This window comes from Tachyglossus aculeatus, chromosome 4 (genome assembly GCF_015852505.1).
Source record: "Tachyglossus aculeatus isolate mTacAcu1 chromosome 4, mTacAcu1.pri, whole genome shotgun sequence".
NCBI classification, from domain to species: Eukaryota; Metazoa; Chordata; class Mammalia; order Monotremata; family Tachyglossidae; genus Tachyglossus; species Tachyglossus aculeatus.
The window spans coordinates 495618-519822 of NC_052069.1; the positions used below are offsets into that span (position 1 = coordinate 495618).

At 45.8% G+C, this 24205-nt stretch overlaps 1 protein-coding gene across 2 annotated transcripts in view; it reads right to left on the bottom strand.

Annotated features, from left to right (window-relative positions):
• ZFYVE28 (zinc finger FYVE-type containing 28) overlaps positions 1-24205 on the bottom strand; it is a 184978-nt gene that overhangs the window by 71211 nt on the left and 89562 nt on the right. For both annotated transcript variants that reach the window (XM_038745215.1, XM_038745217.1), the window contains exon 3: positions 5631-5768. In XM_038745215.1, the coding sequence (XP_038601143.1) occupies positions 5631-5768 (138 nt within the window). The remainder of the gene's footprint in view (positions 1-5630; positions 5769-24205) is intronic.

The following is a 24205-nucleotide window of genomic DNA, read 5'->3' on the forward strand; positions in this document are numbered from 1 at the left end:
TATGTATATATGTTTGTACGTATTTATTACTCTATTTATTTTACTTGTACATATTCTATTTATTTTAGTTTGTTAATATGTTTTGTTCTCTGTCTCCCCCTTCTAGACTGTGAGCCCACTGCTGGGTAGGGACCGTGTCTGTATGTTGCCAACCTGTACTTCCCAAGTGCTTAGTACAGTGCTCTGCACACAGTAAGCGCTCAATAAATACGATTAAATGAATGAATGAATGAATCTCCCACTCCCTCCTGCGTCGTCCTGACTTGCTCCCCTGGCTCTTCCCCCCACATCCCAGCCCCACAGCCCTTATGCATACATCTGACATTTTAATAATAATAATCATAATGATGGCATTTATTAAGCACTTACTATGTGCAAAGCACTGTTCTAAGCGCTGGGGAGGTTACAAGGTAATCAGGTGGTCCCACGGGGGGCTCACGGTCTTAACCCTCATTTTACAGATGAGGGAACTGAGGCCCAGAGAAGTGAGGTGACTTGCCCAAAGTCACCCAGCTGACAATTGGCAGAGCTGGGATTTGAACCCATGACCTCTGACTCCAAAGCCCGGGCTCTTTTCCACTGAGCCATGCTGCTTCTCATACTGATTTGTATTGATTTCTGTCTCCCCCAATCTAAACTGTAAGCTCATTGTGGGCAGGGAATGTCAATGTTTACTGTTATATTGTACTTTCCCAAGCGCTTAGTAGTACAGCACACAGTAAGTGCTAAATAAATACAATTGAAGGAAGGAATGAATGTTTACTCAAACTGCACTAGTGTTGGACATGTTATGTCAGGGAAGCAGCGTGGCACAGTGGAAAGAGCCCGGGCTTTGGAGTCAGAGTTCATGGGTTCGAATCCTGGCTCCGCCAATTGTCAGCTGTGTGACTTTGGGCAAGTCACTTCACTTCTCTGGGCCTCAGTGACCTCATCTGTAAAATGGGGATTAAGATTGTGAGCCCCCCGTGGGACAACCTGATCACCTTGTAACCTCCCCAGCGCTTAGAACAGTGCTTTGCACATAGTAAGCACTTAACATATGCCATTAAAAACAAACAAACAAAAAAAGTTCTGGGCGGGGAGCAGTGTAGCCTAACGGAAAGAGCCCGGGCCCGGAAATCAGGGAACCTGGTTTTCATCTCAGCTCCGCCACTTGCCTTTTGGATGACCTTGGGCAAGCCACTTCCCTTCTCTGTGCCTCAGTTGCCTCACCTGTAAAATGGGGATTCAATATCGATTCTCCCTCCCCGTTAGAGCGCATGGGACAGGGACTGTGTCCAACCTGATGATCTTGCATCTACCTAAGAGCTCAGTACAATGCTTGGCACGTGGTAAGCGCTATACAAACCTTCAGTGAGCAGCAGAGTGGCCCAATGGATGCCTGTCTACTTAATAATAATAATAATAATAATAATAATAATGGCATTTATTAAGCACTTACTGCGTGCAAAACACTGTTCTAAGCGCTGGGGAGGTTACAAGGAGATCAGGTTGTCCCACGGGGGGCTCACAGTCTAAATCCCCATTTTACAGATGAGGGAACTGAGGCACAGAGAAGTGAAGTGACTTGCCCAAAGTCACACAGCTGACAACTGGCAGAATCGGGATTCGAACCCATGACCCCTGACTCCAAAGCCCGGGCTCTTTCCACTGAGCCACGCTGCTTCTCTTTTCTTGCTTTGTTGTCTGTCTCCCCCTTCTAGACTGTGAGCCTGATGTTGGGTAGGGATTGTCTCGATCTGTTGCCAAATTGTACTTTCCAAGTGCTTAGTACAGTGCTCTGCACACAGTAGGCGCGCAATAAATACTACTGAATGAATGCAATGTGGCTCAATGGAAAGAGCCCGGGCTTTGGAGTCAGAGGTCATGGGTTCAAATCCCGGCTCCACCAATTGTCAGCTGTGTGACTTTGGGCAAGTCACTTCGCTTCTCCGGGCCTCAGTTCCCTCATCTGTAAAATGGGGATGAGCCCTGTGAGCCCCCCGTGGGACAGCCTGATTACCCTGTACCCCCCCAGCGCTTAGAACAGTGCTTTGCACATAGAAAGTGCTTAATAAATGCCATCATTATTATTATTATTATTATTATTGTTATTATTATTATTATTATTAATGAATTTCTGAGAGAACTCTCAGCTCATCTGAGCAGGAGGATCCCAAAGCAAGGAACTGGGGCTGGAAGAATTTCCGGTGGAAGCTAATAGCCACCTCCAGGGAGTTCACCCAGCTCTGCCTCTGCGGTGGAACTCAAATGTGTAGGAAAAGGGCACCACTTAGCTCAGTATCCATGATGGCAACACCAACATCAACAGAAGCACTGTGGCGTAGTGGATAGCTCCCTCCCACAGCACTTGTGTATATATGTACATATTTATTATTCTATTTATTTTATTAATGATGTGCAGATATCTATAGTTCTATTCATTTATATTCATTCAATCGTATTTAATCCCCTTCGTCCCCCTCTCCATCCCCCCCATCTTACCTCCTTCCCTTCCCCACAGCACCTGTATATATGTATATATGTTTGTACATATTTATTACTCTATTTATTTTACTTGTACATATCTATTCTATTTATTTTATTTTGTTAGTATGTTTAATTTTGTTCTCTGTCTCCCCCTTTTAGACTGTGAGCCCAATGTTGGGGAGGAACTGTCTCTATATGTTGCCAATTTGTACTTCCCAAGCGCTTAGTCCAGTGCTCTGCACATAGTAAGCGCTCAATAAATACGATTGATGATGATGATGAGTAAGCGCTTAATAAATGCCATCATTATTATTATTATTAATAATGAATTTCTGAGAGAACTCTCAGCTCATCTGAGCAGGAGGATCCCAAAGCAAGGAACTGGGGCTGGAAGAATTTCCGGTGGAAGCTAATAGCCACCTCCAGGGAGTTCACCCACCTCTGACTCCGTGGTGGAACTCAAATTTGTGTAGGAAAAGGGCACCACTTAGCTCAGTATCCATGATGGCAACACCAACATCAACAGAAGCAGTGTGGCGTATTGGATAGCTCCCTCCCACAGCACTTCCGGATATATGTACATATTTATTATTCTATTTATTTTATTAATGATGTGCATACATCTATAGTTCTATTCATTTATATTCATTCAATCGTATTTATTGAGCGCTTACTGTGTGCAGAGCACCGTACTAAGTGCTTGGGAAGTCCAAGTTGGCAACATATAGAGACAGTCCCTACCCAACAGTGGGCTCACAGTCTAGAAGGGGGAGACAGTCAACAAAACAAAACATACAAGTCGGCACCATCTAGGCCTTCCCAGACTGAGCCCCTGCCTTCCTCTCCCCCTCATCACCCCTCCATCCCCCGCATCTTACCTCCTTCCCTTCCCCACAGCACCTGTATATATGTATATATGTTTGTACATATTTATCACTCTATTTATTTTACTTGTACCTATCTATTCTATTTATTTTATTTTGTTAGTATGTTTGGTTTTGTTCTCTGTCTCCCCCTTCTAGACTGTGAGCCCACTGTTGGGTAGGGACCGTCTCTATATGTTGCCAGCTTGTACTTCCCAAGCGCTTAGTACAGTGCTCTGCACACAGTAAGCGCTCAATAAATACGATTGATGATGATGATGATGATATTAAAAAAAATAAAATATATAGAATAAATATGTACAAATAAAATAAATACAGTAATAAATACATACATACATATACACAGGTGCTGTGGGGATGCTATTGATGCCTGTCTACTTGTTTTGCTTTGTTTTGTTGTCTGTCTCCCCCCGCTCCTAGACTGTGAGCCCGCTGTTGGGTCGGGATTGTCTCTATTTGTTGCCGAATTGTGCTCTCCCAGTGCTTAGTACAATGATCCGCACACAGTAAGCGCTCAATATATACGACTGAATTGAATGAATGAATGACAGGGACTGTGGCCAACCTGATCATTTTGTATCTACCACAGCGCTTAGTACGGTGTAGGGCACATAGAAAGAGCTTAACAAATACCATAGAGGAAAAAAAAAAACCCAACCACAACAGGAATCTAATGGGACATGCCTCGCTTCGGTTCTGAGAAAACAGCAGTCCTGATCAATCATTCATTCATTCATTCAATGGTATTTATTGAGCGCTTACTGTGTGCAGAGCACTGGACTAAGCGCTTGGGAAGTACAAGTCGGCAACATCTAGAGACGGTCCCTACCCAACAACGGGCTCACGGTCTAGAAGTGGGAGACGGACAACCAAACAAAACACGCGGACGTGTGTCCAGTCATCAAAATAGAAATAAAACTAGATGTAAATCGTTAACAAATTTATTTTTAGAATAGTAAATACGTACAAGAAAATACGTACAAATATGTATTCTATTTTTAGAATGGTAAATACATATTTTCAGAATAGTAAATAGAATAATAAATACGAACAAGTAAAATAAGTAGATTAATAAATCTGTACAAACATATATACAGGTGCTGTGGGGAGGGGAAGGAGGTAGGGAGGGGGAGATGGGGAGGGGGAGAGGAAAAAGGGGGCTCAATCTCTCCATCCCACCTGCCATCATCACACTGCTCTAAGCACTTATCCGCTCTCACCTTGATTACTGCATTCTAGACTGTGAACCCGTTGCTGGGTAGGGACCGTCGCTATATGTTGCCGACCTGTAGTTCCCAAGCGCTTAGTACAGTGCTCTGTACACAGTAAGCGCTCAATAAATACGATTGAATGAATGAATGAATCAGCCTCCTCTCGGACCTCCGTGCCTCTTATCCTCTCCCTGCTCCAGCCCAACCGTTACTCCACTCCCTAGATTTCCTAAAACGTTCTGCACACATCTCCCCGCTCCTCAAAAACTACCACTGACGAGTGGTGTGGCCTGGTGGATACAGCCCCACCCTGAGAATCTAATGTCACTCAATCCATTGTATTTATTGAGCGCTTATTGTGTGCAGAGACTGTACTAAGTGCTTGGGAAGTACAAGTTGGGAAAGCAATGTGACCTACTGGATAGAGCACGAGGCTAGGAGTCAAAAGGACCTGAGAATCTAATGTCAATCGCTGTCTGGGAGTTCCCTCATCATCATCATCATCATCAATCGTATTTATTGAGCACTTACTATGTGCAGAGCACTGTACTAAGCGCTTGGGAAGTACAAATTGGCAACATATAGAGACAGTCCCTACCCAACATTGGGCTCACAGTCTAAGAGGGGGAGACAGAGAACAAAACGAAACATACTAACAAAATAAAATAAATAGAATAGCTATGTACAAGTAAAATAAATAAATAAATAGAGTAATAAATATGTACAAACATATATGCATATATACAGGTGCTGTGGGGAAGGGAAGGAGGTAAGATGGAGGGGATGGAGAGGGGGACGAGGGGGAGAGGAAGGAAGGGGCTCAGTCTGGGAAGGCCTCCTGGAGGAGGTGAGCTCTCAGCAGGGCCTTGAAGGGAGGAAGAGAGCTAGCTTGGAAAAATATGGAACGCTTCACGAATTTGCGTGTCATCCTCCACCCTCATGAGTCACTCGGACACTATTTTGGGGGCCTCGTTCGAGGCTCCCCGTGGCCTGGCTTCCGGGGCCGGCTCGGCCACGGGGGGAACCCAGCTCGGATGGATGGACTGCGAGGAGAAGGGTGGCCTACCTCTGCTCCAAACCACAGCTGTCCGGCCAGGTTGTCGTGCCGGATCTCCTCCGGGAACTTGACGCAGAAGTCCCTGTTGGCTCGCTCCCGGGGGATGCATTCGTCCATGATCTGGTTGATGATGTTCAGCACGTTATCCTGGAACAGAAACAGTCGACTCTCAGAGGGCTAGGTTTCCCAGGCCCATCTGGCGCGTTCCGGATCGGGATGGATTCCGCTGGGCGGGGGGACTGGCCCTGTGGGAAGAGGGGATGCCTCCTCAGGGCGCGTGGCGCCGCCGCCTCTGTCCAAAGCTGGTACCATGGAGGGAATTCCCAGGCAAGGGGGTGGCCGAGGTTGGCAAACCACTGAGAGGGCAGAGTTCCCTACCCAGCCAGGCCTAACTCCGCCACCACAGGCACGACACCTATTTGTTTCTCATTCATTCATTCATTCATTCGTACTTATTGAATGAATAAGTACGAATTCATTCGCACTTAAGCGCTTAGTACAGTGCTAAGCGCTTAGTACAGTGCTCTGCACACAGTAAGCGCTCAATAAATACGATTGATGATGATGATGATTGAGCGCTTACTGTGTGCAGAGCACTGTACTAAGCACTTGGGAAGTACAAGCTGTCAACATATAGAGACGATCCCTACCCAACAGTGGGCTCACAGTCTAGAAGGGGGAGACAGACGACAAAACAAAACATGTGGACGGGTGTCAAGTCCTCAGAACAAATAGAATTAAAGAATCATTCATTTATTCAATCGTATTTATTGAGCGCTTACTGTGTGCACAGCACTGTACTAAGCGCTTGGGAAGTACAGGTCGGCAACATATAGAGACGGTCCCTACCCAACAGTGGGCTCCCCGCGGGACTCCCATCAGCAGCAGCGTGGCTTAGCGGAAAGAACAGGGGCTTGGGATTCAGGGGTCGTGGGTTCCAATCCCGGCTCTGCCACTTGTCAGCTGTGTGACTTTGGGCAAGTCACTTAGCTTCTCTGAGCCTCATTCATTCAATCGTATTTATTCATCATCATCATCATCATCATCATCAATCGTATTTATTGAGCACTTACTATGTGCAGAGCACTGTACTAAGCGCTTGGGAAGTACAAACTGGCAACATATAGAGACAGTCCCTACCCAACAGTGGGCTCACAGTCTAAAAGGGGGAGACAGAGAACAAAACCAAACATACTAACAACATAAAATAAATAGAATAGATATGCACAACTAAAATAAATAAATAAATAGAGTAATAAATATGTACAAACATATATACAGGTGCTGTGGGGAAGGGAAGGAGGTAAGATGGGGAGGATGGAGAGGGGGACGAGGGGGAGAGGAAGGAAGGGGCTCATTCTGGGAAGGCCTCCTGGAGGAGGTGAGCTCTCAGTAGGGCCTTAAAGGGAGGAAGAGAGCTAGCTTGGCAGATGGGCAGAGGGATTGGGGGCATTCCAGGCCCAGGGGATGACGTGGGCCGGGGGTCGATGGCGGGACAGGTGAGAACGAGGTACAGTGAGGGGATTAGCGGCGGAGGAGCGGAGGGTGCGGGCTGGGCTGGAGAAGGAGAGAAGGGAGGTGAGGTAGGAGGGAATTTATTGAGCACTTACTGTGTGCAGAGCACTGTACTAAGTGCTTGGGAAGTACAAGTTGGCAACGTATAGAGACGGTCCCTACCCAACAGTGGGCTCACAGTCTGGAAGGGGGAGACAGACAACAAAAAAAAACATATTAACAGCAGTGTCCTCAGAGGAGCTCTCAAGTGCTACTCCGGCCACCTGTGCTTCTGACCCCATTCCCTCTCATCTCATGAAATCTCTCGCTCCATCCCTTCTCCCCTCCTTAACTTCCATCTTCAACCGCTCACTCTCCACTGGTTCCTTCCCCTCTGCCTTCAAACATGCCCATGTCTCTCCCATCCTAAAAAAACCCTCTCTTGACCTCACCTCACCTTCTAGTTATCGTCCCATATCCCTCCTACCATTCCTTTCCAAACTCCTTGAACGAGTTGTCTACACGCGCTGCCTAGAATTCCTCAACAACAACTCTCTCCTCGACCCCCTCCAGTCTGGCTTCTGTCCCCTTCATTCCACGGAAACTGCCCTCTCAAAGGTCACCCGTGACCTCCTGCTTGCCAAATCCAACGGCTCCTACTCTGTCCTAATCCTCCTCGACCTCTCAGCTGCCTTTGACACTGTGGACCACCCCCTTCTCCTCAACACGCTATCTGACCTTGGCTTCACAGACTCCGTCCTCTCCTGGTTCTCCTCTTACCTCTCCGGTCGTTCTTTCTCAGTCTCTTTTGCAGGCTCCTCCTCCCCCTCCCATTCCCTCACTGTGGGGGTTCCCCAAGGTTCAGTGCTTGGTCCCCTTCTGTTCTCGATCTACACGCACTCCCTTGGTGACCTCATTCGCTCCCACGGCTTCAACTATCATCTCTACGCTGATGACACCCAGATCTACATCTCTGCCCCTGCTCTCTCCCCCTCTCTCCAGGCTCGCATCTCCTCCTGCCTTCAGGACATCTCCATTTGGATGTCTGCCCGCCACCTAAAGCTCAACATGTCCAAGACTGAACTCCTTGTCTTCCCTCCCAAACCTTGCCCTCTCCCTGACTTTCCCATCTCTGTTGACGGCACTACCATCCTTCCCGTCTCACAAGCCCGCAACCTTGGTGTCATCCTCGACTCCGCTCTCTCATTCACCCCTCACATCCAAGCCGTCACCAAAACCTGCCGGTCTCAGCTCCGCAACATTGCCAAGATCCGCCCTTTCCTCTCCATCCCAACCGCTACCCTGCTCATTCAAGCTCTCATCCTATCCCGTCTGGACTACTGCATCAGCCTTCTCTCTGATCTCCCATCCTCGTGTCTCTCTCCACTTCAATCCATACTTCATGCTGCTGCCCGGATTATCTTTGACCAGAAACGCTCTGGGCATATCACTCCCCTCCTCAAAAATCTCCAGTGGCTACCAATCAATCTGCGCATCAGGCAGAAACTCCTCACCCTGGGCTTCAAGGCTGTCCATCCCCTCGCCCCCTCCTACCTCACCTCCCTTCTCTCCTTCTCCAGCCCAGCCCACACCCTCCGTTCCTCCGCTGCTAATCTCCTCACCATTAGGCCTCGCTCTTGCCTGTCCCACCATCGACCCCCGGCCCACGTCCTCCCCCGGGCCTGGAATGCCCCCAATCCCTCTGCCCCTCCGCCCAGCTAGCTCTCTTCCTCCCTTCAAGGCCCTGCTGAGAGCTCACCTCCTCCAGGAGGCCTTCCCAGACTGAGCCCCTTCCTTCCTCTCCCCCTCGTCCCCCTCTCCATCCCCCCATCTTACCTCTTTCCCTTCCCCACAGCACCTGTATATATGTATATATGTTTGTACATATTTATTACTCTATTTATTTATTTATTTTACTTGTACATATCTATCCTATTTATTTTATTTTGTTAGTATGTTTGGTTTTGTTCTCTGTCTCCCCCTTTTAGACTGTGAGCCCACTGTTGGGTAGGGACTGTCTCTATATGTTGCCAATTTGTACTTTCCAAGCGCTTAGTACAGTGCTCTGCACATAGTAAGCGCTCAAAAAATACGATTGATGATGATGATGAGTAAGCGCTTAACAAATACCACCATTATTATCGGCGTGACGCATGAAGCAGGGTGGCCTAGTTCGTAGAGCACCGGCCTGGGAATCAGAATGAACTGGGTTCTGATTCTGGCTCTGCCACTCGGCTGTGTGACTTCGGGCAAGTCACTTCACTTTTCTAGGCCTCAGTTCCTTCATCTGGAAAATGGGAATTAAGATTGGGGGACATGGACTTTGTCCAACCTGATTACTTTGTATCTACTCCATGCTTACAACAGTGCCCAACACATAGTAAGTGCTTAACAAATACCATTAAATGAATAATAATAATAATAATAAATCAGCCCCTACTCCAGTCTGTGAAAGACTCAGATGGCAATAATAATACTAATAATAATAATTCATTCATTCATTCAATCATATTTATTGAGCGCTTACTGTGTGCAGAGCACTGGACTAAGCGCTTGGGAAGTACAAGTCGGCAACATATAGAGACGGTCCCTACCCAACAGCGGACTCACAGTCTAGACGGGGGAGACAGAGAACAAAACAAAACATACTAACAAAATAAAATAAATAGAATAAATATGTAAAAGTAAAATAAATACATAAATAGAATAATAAATCCCTACAAACATATATACATATATACAGGTGCTGTGGGGAGGGGAAGGAAGTAAGGCCGGGGGGAGGGGGAGGAGGCAGAGAGGAAGGAGGGGGCTCAGTCTGGGAAGGCCTGCTTCCCAGATAATAATAATCATAAACATAATAAAACATAAAAAATAAAAACATCATAAAACATAAAACGTAATAATAATGTTGGTATTTGTTAAGCGCTTACTATGTGCCAAGCACTGTTCTAAGCACTGGGGTAGATACAAGGTCATCAGGTTGTGTCAGATGGGGCTCACAGTCTTCACCCCCATTTTACAGATGAGGGAACTGAGGCACAGGAAGTTAAGTCAATCAATCAATCAATCAATCAATTGTATTTATTGAGCACTTACTGTGTGCAGAGCACTGTACTAAGCGCTTGGGAAGTACAAGTTGGCAACATATAGAAACGGTCCCTACCCAACAGCGGGCTCTCAGTCTATAAGGGGGAGACAGACAACAAAACAAAACATATTAACAAAATAAAAGAAATAGAATAAGTATGTGCAAGTAAAATAGAGTAATAAATAAGTACAAACATACATACATTCATTCATTCAATCGTATTTATTGAGCGCTTACTGTGTGCAGAGCACTGTACTAAGCGCTTGGGAAGTACAAGTTGGCAACATATAGAGACGGTCCCTACCCAACAGCGGGCTCACAGTCTAGAAGGGGGAGACAGAGAACAAAACAAAACATATTAACAAAATAAAATACATAGAATAAATATGTACAAGTAAAATAGAGTAATAAATACGTACAAACATACATACATTCATTCATTCATTCAATCGTATTTATTGAGCGCTTACTGTGTGCACAGCACTGTACTAAGCACTTGGGAAGTACAAGTTGGCAACATCTAGAGATGGTCCCTACCCAACAGTGGGCTCACAGTCTAGAAGGGGGAGACAGAGAACAAAACAAAACATATTAACAAAAAATAATTAGAATAAATATGTACAAATAAAATAAGTAAATAAATAGAGTAATAAATCTGTACAAACATATATACATCTATACAGGTGCTGTGGGGAAGGGAAGGAGGTAAGGCAGGGGGGATGGAGAGGGGGAGGAGGGGGAGAGGATGGAGGGGTTTATTATTAAGTAGCTTGATAAAAGCGCCATACAGTGCCTGGCACAGAGTAAGCGCTTGATGAATACCAGTAAAAAACCAAAAAACAACAAAAACCAAAAGAACAAACAAAAAGGAAGGTGAGTCGGCAATTCATATTGAGAGCTGGAGCGGGGACAGTCTCTTAGACTTTTAGACAGTCTTTTAGACTGTGAGCCCACTGTTGGGTAGGGACTGTCTCTATATGTTGCCAACTTGTACTTCCCAAGCGCTTAGTACAGTGCCCTGCACACAGTAAGCGCTCAATAAATACGATTGATGATGATGATGACAGGTCACTCTAAGCTAGACCCTGGAGTCCAGTGCTCTGCACACAGTAAGCGCTCAATAAATACAACTGATTGACCGGGGAGTTGCAGCAACTGGGTTGTCATCACCGCTCTGCCTCTCGTCTGCTCTGTGACCTTGGGTGAGTCACTTCACTTCTCTGGGTTTCGGTTTTCTCATCTGTAAAATGGGGATTCAACACCTGTTCTCCTTCCTCTTGAGACTGTGAGCCCAGTCTGAGAGAAAGCGAGTGTCCCATCTGATTATCTTGAATCTACTCCACAGAGTTCAGTACAGTGCAGGGTACATAATAAGTGCTCAACCACAATTATAGTTATGACAGTGGCTCGGTGGAAAGAGCCTGGGCTTGGGAGTCAGGGGCCATGGGTTCTAATCCCAGCTCCCCGACATGTCTGCTGTGTGACCTTGGGCAAGTCACTTCACTTCTCTGTGCCTCAGTTCCTTCATCTGTAAAATGGGGATTAAGACTGTGAGCCCCACATGGGACAACCTGATCACCTTGTATTTACCCCAGCGCTTAGAACAGTGCTTTGCACATAGTAAGCACTTAAATGCCACCATTATTATTATTATTACTGATTTGTTAAGCATTTACAATGTGCCACACACTGGTCTAAGTGCTGTTAAGTTACTTCCACAATGCACAAACTTGACTTCCTGTTCCTCAGCAATACATTCATTAATTTATTCATTCAATCGTATTTATTGAGCGCTTACTGTGTGCAGAGCACTGTACTAGGCACTTGGGAAGTACACCTGGGTAACATCTAGAGACGGTCCCTACCCAACAGCGGGCTCACAGTCTAGAAGGGGGAGAGGGACAACAAAACAAAACATATTAACAAAATAAAATAAATATGTACAAGTAAAATAGAGTAATAAATCTGTACAAACGTATATACATATATACAGGTGTTGTGGGGAGGGGAAGGAGGTAAGGCAGGGGGGATGGGGATGGGGAGGAGAGGGAGAGAAAGGAGGGGGCTCAGTCTGGGAAGGCATCCTGGAGGAGGTGAGCTCTGGGCAATCTCTTTAATTGAGTGTGCTTTCTTATGATATTTATTAAGCACTATGTGCCCCGCACTGTACTAAGCACTGGGGTAGCTACAACTAATCAAATTGGACACAGTCCCTGTCCCACGTGGGGTTCACAGTCTTAATCCCCATTTTACAGATGAGATAACTGAGGCCCAGAGCAGTGAAATGACTTGCCCAAGGTCACACAGCAGACAAGCGGCGGAGCCGGGATTAGAATCCAGGTCCTTCTGATTCCCAGGCCCGGGCTCTATCCACTAGGCAACGCCGCATTTTTCTTCCAGTTCTGGGTGTCAGGATCCCACAAGGAACATGACACTTAAGCTCGTTGTGGGCAGGGAATGGGACCACCAACTCTCTCATACTGTTCTATTGTACTCTCCCAAGTGCTTAGTACAGTGCTCTGCACACAGTAAGCGCTCAATAAATAAAATAATTATAATAATAATGATGGTATTTGTTAAGCGCTTACTATATGCAAAGCACTGTTCTAAGCGCAGGGGAGGTTACAAGGTGATCAGGTTGCCCCACCGGGGGCTCCCAGTTTTAATCCCCATTTTACAGATGAGGGAACTGAAGCACAGAGAAGTGAAGTGACTTGCCCAAAGTCACACAGCTGACAGTTGGCGGAGCCGGAATTTGAACCCATGACCTCTGATTCTAAAGACCGGGCTCTATCCACTGAGCCACCTGCTTCTTAAAGAGAAGATGGTCTAATCCCTGACATGGGGCTGGGGGATGAGACCCTTTTCACCACAGTTATTTCACCCGAGCCCCTCACCAGTCCGATTCATCCCCCTTCAGAGACTGATGAACCAGCCCATTCTCTATTAATAATAATAATAATAAAATAATAATAATTGTGGTATTTGCAAAGCACTTACTTTCTGCCAGGCACTCTACTGAGCACTGGGACGGATACAATCGAGTCAGGTTGGATCCGATCCCTGTCCCACAAGGGGCTCACGGTCTCAACCCCCCATTTCACAGATAAGGGGACTGAGGCCCAGAAAAGTGAAGTGACTTTCCCAAGGTCACACAGCTGTCCAGTGGTGGAGCCAGGATTAAAACCCATGACCTGCTGAGTGACCTGGGGCAAGTCACTTCACTTCTCTGGGCCTCAGTGCCTTCATCTGTAAAATGGGGATTAAGACTGTGAGCGCCACATGGGACAATCTGATCACCTTGCATTTACCCCAGCGCTTAGAACAGTGCTTTGCACATAGTAAGCGCTTAACAAATGCCACCATTAAAACCCATGACCTTCTAATTGCCAGGCCCGTGCTCTGTCCACTACGCCAAGCTGCTTGTCTCTTCAAGAGACGGGAGAAGCATCGTGGCTCACTGGAAAGAGCCCGGGCTTTGGAGTCAGAGGTCATGGGTTCAAATCCCGGCTCCACCACTTGTCAGCTGTGTGACTTTGGGCAAGTCACTTCACTTCTCTGGGCCTCAGTTCCCTCATCTGTAAAATGGGGGTTAAGACCGTGAGCCCCCCCGTGAGACAACCTGATCACCTTGTAACCTCGCCGGTGCTTAAAACAGTGCTTTTAGACTGTGAGCCCGCTATTGGGTAGGGACTGTCTCTATATGTTGCCAACTTGGACTTCCCAAGCGCTTAGTACAGTGCTCTGCACACAGGAAGCGCTCAATAAATACGACTGATTGATTGATTGCTTTGCACATAGTAAGCACTTAAAAGATGCCATCACTATTACTCAAGCCCCCAGGAATGGATTCAGAACCACCAGGCCATGCGGGGCTGGGACAATTCCCCATTTTTGTGTCCCGCATCCCATCGCCCGGTGACGAGAAGCCTCCGATCTTTCTACTGCCCGGAACGGTTTCCAGAAACTCTGCTGGGAATTGACTCACGTGGTCTGCTGGGAAACAGTCCTGGAATCAGGCTGGGAAATATTCCACGATTCGCTTCGCAACCTCGCTGTCCTTACATACGGAGTCGGCGGCGGGGGCATATGAGCTCAGCCTCATTCATTCATTCATTCAGTCAGTCAGTCGTATTTATTGAGCACTTACTGTGTGCAGAGCACTGTACTAAGCGCTTAGGAAGTACAAGTACCTGTATATATATATATATATATATATATATATATATATATTTGTACATATTTGTTACTCTATTTATTTATTTATTTTACTTGTACATATCTATTCTATTTATTTTATTTCGTTGGTATGTTTGGTTTTGTTCTCTGTCTCCCCGTTCTAGACTGTGAGCCCATTGTTGGGTAGGGACTGTCTCTATACGTTGCCAACTTGTACTACCCAAGTGCTTAGTACAGTGCTCTGCACACAGTAAGCGCTCAATAAATACGATTGATTATGATGATGATGAAGTCGGCAACATACAGAGGCGGTCCCTACCCAACAACGGGCTCACAGTCTAGAATGGGGAGACAGACAACAAAACAATAAACTCGATTCCCTCAAAGGACACCCCGTTTTATCCGGGCCTGCTCAGGATGCAACCCGATAATCTGACCCCCACCACTTGTCCGCTGTGTGGCCTTAGGCAAGTCACTTCACTTCTCTGTGCCTCAGTTACCTCATCTGCACAATGGGGACTGAGATTGTGAACCCCACATGGGACAAGGACTGTGTCCAATGCAGTTTGCCTGTACCCACCCCAGCGCCCAGTACAGTGCTTGGCACATAGTAAGCGTTTATCAAATACCACAATGATTATTATTATTGATAATTAATAGTAATGGAACATCTAATGGTTAGTTGTCCTTCTGTATTCAAAGAATCAATCAATCATATTTATTGAGCCCTTACTGTGTGCAGGGCACTGTACTAAGTGCTTGGGAAAGTGCAATGAACCATTCATTCATTCATTCAATTGCATTTATTGAGCACTTACTATGTGCAGAGCACTGTACTAAGCACTTGGGAAGTACAAATCGGGAACATATAGAGACGGTCCCTACCCAACAACGGGCTCAGAGTCTAGAAGATGTTGGGAAACACGCTTCCTACCCACAGTGAGCTTACAATATAGAGGGGGAGATGGGCATTAATATGAATAAATTATGGACATAATAATAATAATAATGGCATTTATTAAGTGCTTACTATGTGCAAAGCACTGTTCTAAGAGCTGGGAAGATTACAAGAAGCAGCCTGGCTCAGTGGAAAGAGCATGGGCTTTGGAGTCAGAGGTCATGGGTTCAAATGCCACCTCCGCCACTTGTCAGCCATGTGATTTTGGACAAGTCACTTCACTTCTCTGGGCCTCAGTTCCCTCAACTGTAAAATGGGGATAAAGACTGTGAGCCCCCCGGGGGACAACCTGATCACCCTGTAACCTCCCCAGTGCTTAGAACAGTGCTTTGCACATAGTAAGCGCTTAATAAATGCCATTATTATTATTATTATTATTATTATTATTACAAGGTGATCAGATTGTCCCCCGGGGGGCTCCCAGTCTTAATCCCTATTTTACAGATGAGGTAACTGAGCACCAGAGAAGTTAAGTGACTTTCCCAAGGTCACACAGCTGACAAGTGGCGGAGCCAGGATTTGAACCCATGACCTCTGACTCCATAGGCCGTGCTCTTTCCACGCTGTTGCTCCACGTAAGTGCTGTGGGGTTGAGGGTAGGGCGATTAAATGGTGCAAATTCTAGCGCAGGGGTGACGCAGAAGGGAGTGGGAGAAGAGGAAATGTGTGGGTTTAGTCAGGGAAGGCCTCCTGGAGGAGATGTGGCTTCGATATGATGTGTATATATCTATAATTCTATTTATTTATATTGATGTTATCGATGCCTGCCTACTTGTTTTGATTCGTTGTCTGTCCCCCAGCTTCTAGACTGTGAGCCCGTTGTTGGGCAGGGATTGTCTCTATTTGTTGCCAAACTGTACTTTCCAAGCGCTTAGTACAGTGCTCTGCACACAGTTAGGGCTCAATAAATACGAATGAGCGAGTGAAAAATTCACCTGTGAGTGAGCGCACGTGTGCCTGGAAAAGCCAACTGTCCCGCTCAGATTGTTCGCACAAAGAGGCTGTTCCTTGTTGCATTGTCACGTTCCATCTTTCCAGGGCTCTAATCAAATCATAATTCTATTTACTTTTATTAATGATGTCTATATATCTATAATTCTATTTATTTCTATTGATGCCTCTTGGATGTCTGTCTCCTCCCTTCTAGAGACCGTGAAGCCGTTGTGGGCGGGGATTTTCTGTATTTGTTGCTGAATTGTACTTCCCAAGCGCTCAGGACAGTGCTCTGCACACAGTAAGCACTCAATAAATCATCATCATCAATCGTATTTATTGAGCACTTACTATGTGCAGAGCACTGTACTAAGCGCTTGGGAAGTATAAATTGGCAACATATAGAGACAGTCCCTACCCAACAGTGGGCTCACAGTCTAAAAACAGGTGAATGAGTTGAATGAATGAATGAATGAATGAATTCAATCGGATTTATTGAGCACTTACTGTGTGCAGAGCACTGGACTAAGCGCTTGGGAAGTACAAGTTGGAATGCATACTCTGGGCAGGGAATTGTACTAAGGATTGGGGAGACTATTAAAATAGAGTTAGTTGACATGTTCCCTGCCCTCCAGGAGTTTGCACTCCACAGGAGGAAACAAATGCTAGAATAAACTACAAGTAAGATGAATAAATCAATCAATCACTGGTATTACTGAGCATTTACCTTGGGCACAGCTCTGTACTAAGCACTTGGGAGCGTTTGGTATCGTATAATATCGTAATAATAATAATAATGGCATCTGTTAAGCACTTACTATGTGCCAAGCACTGTCCTAAGCACTGGGGGAGATACAAGGTAATCGGGTTGTCCCACGTGGGGCTCACGTTCTTAATCCCCATTTTACAGATGAGGTAACCGAGGCACGCAGAAGTTGTGACTTGTCCAAAGTCACACAGCTGACAAGTGCTGCAGCCGGGATTCGAACCCATGACCTCTGACTCCCAAGCCCACGCTCTTTCCACTGAGCCACGCTGCTTCTCTGTTGAACGCTCCCCAACAGTTAGTACAGTGCTTGGCACACAGTAGACTGTCAGCTGCTCGAGGGCTATTTTTTTATATTAATGCCTGTTTACTTGACTTACCAAGTCTGTTGTATTATAATAATGATGATTCATTCAATCGTATTTATTGAGCGCTCACTGTGTGCAGAGTTAAGCGCTTACTATGTGCCAAGCACTGTTCTAAGCACTGGGGTAGTAACAATAATAATAATAATAATTTTGGTATTTGTTAAGCACTTACTCTGTGCCAAGCACTGTTCTAAGCACTGTGGAGGATACAAGGTGATCAGGTTGTCCCATGTAGGACTCATAATCTTAATCCCCATTTTACAGATGAGGTAACTGAGTCCCAGAGAATCAATCAATCGTATTTATTGAGCGCTTACTGTGTGCAGAGCACTGTACTAAGCGCTTGGGAAGTACAAGTTGGCAACATATACAGTCCTACCCAACAGTGGGCTCACAGTCTAGAAGGGGGACACAGAGAACAAAACCAAACATACTAACAAAATAAAATAAATAGAATAGAGAGAAGTGAAGTGACTTGCCCAAAGTCACACAGCTGACAAGTGGCGGAGCCGGGATTTGAACCCATGACCTCTGACTCCCAAGCCCGGGCTCTTTCCACTGAGCCACAGTAGATACAAGGAAATCAGGTTGTCCCGCATGCGGCTCACAGTCTTAATCCCATTTTCCAGATGAGGTAACTGAGGCACAGAGAAGTTAAGGGATTTGCCCAAGGTCACACAGCTGACAAGTGGCGGGGCCAGGATTAGAACCCACGACCTCTGACTCCCAAGCCCAGGCTCTTTCCGCTGAGCCACGCTGCTTCTCATGACTCCACCGCGGCCGCACCTCTGAAGCGCTTCGGTAGCTCAATGGGAGGCCGCTGACAGACAAAGAAACACAGCAATCAATCAATCAATTGTATTTATTGAGCGCTTACTGTGTGCAGAGCACTGTACTAAGCGCTTGGGAAGTCCAAGTTGGCAACATATAGAGACGGTCCCTACCCAACAGTGGGCTCACAGTCTAAAAGGGAGTACAGCATGGGTACTCTACAGCGACAGGGCAGCCCATCATCTGCTTCATAAAAATAATAACAACAATAATAATTTGTGCTATTTGTTAAGCGCTTACCTTGGGCCAGGTACTGTACCGGCTCAGTGGAAAGAGCCCGGGCTTTGGAGTCAGTGGTCACGGGTTCGAATCCTGGCTCCGCCAACTGTCAGCTGTGTGACTTTGGGCACGTCACTAAACTTCTCTGGGCCTCAGTGGCCTCATCTGTAAAATGGGGATTGACTGTGAGCCCCCCAGTGGGACAACCTGATCACCTTGTAACTTCCCCAGCGCTTAGAATGGTGCTTTGCACATAGTAAGTGCTTAATAAACGCCATTATTATTATTATAATGTTGGCATTTGTTAAGCGCTTACTATGTGCAAAGCACTGTTCTAAGCGCTTGGGGGGATGCAAAGTGATCAGGTTGTCCCACGTGGGGCTCACAGTCTTAATCCCCATTTTACAGATGAGGTAACTGAGGCTCAGAGAAGTTAAGTGACTTGCCCAAGGTCACTTACTATTATTATTAGTAAGCACTGGGGTGGATACAAGCTAATCAGGTTGCGCACAGTCCCTGTCCCACAGCGGGCTCCCAGTCTTCACCCCCATTTTACAGATGAGGGAACTGAGGCCCAGAGAAGTGAAACGACTTGCCCAAGGTCACACAGCATTCCCAGGCCTGTGCTCTATCCACTAGGCTACACTGTGCCGCTCCCAACACCACGACCCCAGTACCCCATCTAGCAGGGGGGCAGGAGGGAGGGTTGAATTAATAACTTGTTCAAGATAAGCACTGTTGTCTAGTGGAAAGGGCACGACACCGGAAGTCAGAGGACCTGGGTTCTAATCTCGGCTCTGCCACTCGCCTGCTGTGTGGGCAAGTCACTTTACTCCTCTGTGCCTCAGTTTCCTCACCTGTAAAAGGGGGATTAAATCAATCAATCGTATTTATTGGGCGCTTACTGTGTGCAGGGCACTGTACTAAGCGCTTGGGAAGTACAAGTTGGCAACATTTAGAGACGGTCCCTACCCAACAGTGGGCTCGCAGTCTAGTTAAGCCCTACTCCTTCCTACTTAGACTTAGCCCCCTGTGGGACCAGGGATTCTGTCCAACCTAAGAATCTTGTATCTACCCCAGTGCTTGGTAAAGGCCCCGGCACATAATAATAATAATAATAATAATAATAATAATAATTATCACTAATTATTATGTGTGACCTTAGGCAAGTCACAACTTCTCTGAGCCTCAGTTACCTCATCTGTAAAATGGAGATTAAGACTGTGAGCCCCATGTGGGACAACTTGATCACCTTGTATCCCCCCCAGCGCTTACAACAGTGATCTGCACATAGTAAGCGCTTAACAAATGCCATTATATTATTATTATTATTATTATTATTATTATTATTATTATAATGGTATTTGTTAAGCACTTACTATGTGCCAAGCACTGTTCTAAGCACTGGGATAGATACAAGTTTATCGGGTTGTCCCACATGGGGCTCACAGCCACAGAGAAACAGTGTGGCTCAGTGGAAAGAGCCCGGGCTTTGGAGTCAGAGGTCTTAGGTTCAAATCCTGGCTCCGCCAATTGTCAGCTGTGTGACTTTGGGCAAGTCTCTTAACTTCTTTGTGCCTCAGTTCCCTCATCTGTAAAATGGGGGTTAAGACTGTGAGTGACCCGTGGGACAACCTGCTCACTTTGTAACCTCCCCAGCACTTAGAACAGTGCTTTGCACATAGTAAGCGCTTAATAAATGCCATCATCATTATTATTAATCCCCATTTTACAGATGAGGTAACTGAGGCCCAGAGAAGTGAAGTGACTTGTCCCAAGTCACACAGGGGACAAGTGGCAGAGCCGGGATTAGAACCCACGGCCTCTGACTCCCAAGCCTGCGGTCTTTCCACTAAGCCATGCTGCTTCTCTTCTCTTAATCAGCATTTATTAGGCACTGACGTAGTGAGCATTTAACAACCACCATTAAAAAAAAGTCACAATTAGTGCGATGAAAAAGCAGAGCAGGAAACGCAAGCTCGAGGCTGGGAAGCAGGGGGCTGGCCGGACAGCCTCGCCGACAGCCGGACCCAATCATCATCATCATCATCATCAATCGTATTTATTGAGTGCTTACTGTGTGCAGAGCACTGTACTAAGCGCTTGGGAAATACAAGTTGGCAACATATAGAGACAGTCCCTACCCAACAGTGGGCTCACAGTCTAAAAGGGGGAGACAGAGAACAAAACCAAACATACTAACAAAATAAAATAAATAGAATAGATATGTACAAGTAAAATAAATAGAGGAATAAATATGTACAAACATATATACATATATACAGGTATATCCTATAAAGGCACTGACGGAAGATCCCGCTTCACTCCGAGATGGTGGAGCCTGGGGAGCCCGGGAAAACCACCGCCCACCGCACAGGGAAAGTTAATGGGATGACTGGGTTTGGATGTCACTATCCGGAAGGTCCGCCTTAGGGATTATTTTCCTCCCCCCTCCCCATCGCCCCCCGCCTTACCTCCTTCTCCTCCCCACAGCACCTGTATATATGTATATATGTTTGTACGTATTTATTACTCTATTTATTTATTTTATTTGTACATATTTATTCTATTTATTTTATTTTGTTAATATGTTTTGTTCTCTGTCTCCCCCTTCTAGACTGTGAGCCCCCTGTTGGGTAGGGACCATCTCTATATGTTGCCAACTTGTACTTCCCAAGCGCTTAGTACAGTGCTCTGCACACAGTAAGCGCTCAATAAATACGATTGAATGAATGAATGACTCTATTTATTTTATTTGTACCTATTTATTCTATTTATTTTATTTTGTTAATATGTTTTGTTCTCTGTCTCCCCCTTCTAGACTGTGAGCCCACTGTTGGGCAGGGACCATCTCTATATGTTGCCAACTGTACTTCCCAAGCTCTTAGTACAGTGTTCTAAACACAGTAAACACTCAATAAATACGATTGAATGAGTGAATGAATTACTCTATTTATTTTATTTGTACCTATTTATTCTATTTATTTGATTTTGTTAATATGTTTTGTTCTCTGTCTCCCCCTTCTAGACTGTGAGCCCACTGTTGGGCGGGGACCGTCTCTATATGTTGCCAACTTGTATTTCCCAAGTGCTTAGTCCAGTGCTCTGCACACAGTAAGCGCTCAATAAATACAACTGAATGAATGAATGAAGGAAGGAACACATCAATCCCGTCCATCAGAGCCTGCCTATAAATACGGCCCTGGAACCAACAGCATTATCAGATAAAGGAGAGGCAAGTCAGTTTACAGATTTTCTTTCCCCCTCTACACTGTCATCTCCTTGTGGGCAGGGAACAGGTCCACCAACTCTATTAATATTATAATTACTGATAATATTCATTCATTCATTCATTCATTCAATCAATCGCATTTATTGAGCACTTACTGTGTGCAGAGCACTGTACTAAGCACTTGGGAAGTACAAGTTGGCAGCATATAATAACAGTAATGATGATCGTGGGATTTGCTAAATTCTTATTACTAATGATGGCACTTGTTAAGCGCTTACTATGTGCAAAGCACTGTTCTAAGCGCTGGGGAGAATACAAGGTGATTAAGTTGTCCCACATGGGACTCATAGTCTTAATCCCCATTTTACAGATGAGGGAACTGAGGCACCGAGATGTTAAGTGACTTGCCCAAAGTCACACAGCTGACAAGTGGCGGAGCCGGGATTTGAACCCATGACTACTACATGTCACCACTTATTACATGTCAAGCACTGTTCTATGTGCTGACTATGTGTCAAGCACTGTTCTAAGCGCTGAGGTAGATACAAGCTAATCAGGTTGGACCCAATCCCTGTCCCACAAGGGGCTTACAAGTCTCAATCCCCATTTTACAGATGAGGAAAGTGAGGCCCAGAGAATTAAAATCAATCAATCAATCAATCGTATTTATTGAGCGCTTACTGTGTGCAGAGCGCTGTACTAAGCGCTTGGGAAGTACAAGTTGGCAACATCTAGAGACGGTCCCTACCCAACAGTGGGCTCACAGTCTAGAAGGGGGAGACAGAACAAAACCAAACATATTAACAAAATAAAATAAATAGGATATGTACAAGTAAAATATACAAAATGACTTGCCCGAGGTCACACTGCAAACATGTGGCGGAAATGGGATTAGAAGCCAGTTCCTTCTGATTTCAGGTCCATGGCTCTACCCGCTAGGAGGAGCCGGGATTTGAACCCATGACCTCTGACTCCCGAGCCCGGGCTCTTTCCACTGAGCCACGCTGCTTCTCTGATGGTATTGTGAGGCCTGTGGTGGCTCAGAGGGAAAGTAACAGCCTTGAAAGGTTGGAGGCCTGGGTTCTAATCCCCCCTCTGGTATGAGAGTTGAAAAAAGATTGTAAATACCAAGGAGGGTTTGGAATAGATCACCTAAGAGTGCTAAGATAAAATTTTCCCCCGGGCCTGGAATGCCCTCGCTCTGCCCATCCACCAAGCTAGCTCTCTGCCTCCCTTCAAGGCCCTGCTGAGAGCTCACCTCCTCCAGGAGGCCTTCCCAGACTGAGCCCCTTCCTTCCTCTCCCCCTCGTCCCCCTCTCCATCCCCCCCATCTTACCTCCTTCCCTCCCCACAGCACCTGTATATACGTATATATGGTTGTACGTATTTATTACTCTATTTATTTATTTATTTTATTTGTACATATCTATTCTATTTATTTTATTTTGTTAGTATGTTTGGTTTTGTTCTCTGTCTCCCCCTTTTAGACTGTGAGCCCACTGCTGGGTAGGGACTGTCTCTATATGTTGCCAATTTCTACTTCCCAAGCGCTTAGTACAGTGCTCTGCACATAGTAAGCGCTCAATAAATACGATTGATGATGATTGATGATGATGATGATGCCAGTCTACTTCTTTTATTCTGTTGTCTGTCCCCACCCTTCTAGACTGTGAGCCCACTGTTGGGTACGGACCGTCTCTATATGTTGCCGATTTGTACTTCCCAAGGGCTTAGTACAGTGCTGTGCACATAGTAAGCGCTCAATAAATACGACTGAATGAATGGAGATAATCCCCCTGCGAGTTTGACCTGTCTTCCAAGCGCTTAGACAAGTGTTCCGCACACAGTAAGTGCTCAATAAATATCACTGATTGATTGATTGATTAATTAAAGACACCCTCTTCAGACTGATCCACCACCTTATCATCACCAGGCTCATTTCGAGCTACTCGGCGCACAGTTTTGCCGAAGCCCCCTCGAATACCATAGTGGTCTTGAGTTTGAGGAAGACAGGTCAAACTCGCAGGGGGAATGTCTCATTCATTCATTCAATCGTACTTATTGAGCGCTTACTGTGTGCAGAGCACTGTACCAAGCCCTTGGGAAATACAAATCGGCAACATCTAGAGACGGTCCCTACCCAACAACGGGCTCACAGTTTAAAAGGTGGGGGAAAGACAACAGAATAAAAGAAGTAGACAGGCCTCAATACCATCAGAGAAGCAGCGTGGCTCAGTGGAAAGAGCCCAGGCACAGGAGTCAGAGATCATGGGTCCATTCATTCATTCATTCAATCGTATTTATTGAGCACTTACTGTGTGCAGAGCACTGTACTAAGCGCTTGGGAAGTACAAGTTGGCAACATATAGAGACGGTCCCTACCCAACAGTGGGCTCACAGTCTAGAAGGGGGAGACAGAGAACAAAACAAAACATATTAACAAAATAAAATAAACAGTATATGTACAAATAAAATAGAGTAATAAATACGTACAAACATATATACAGGTGCTGTGT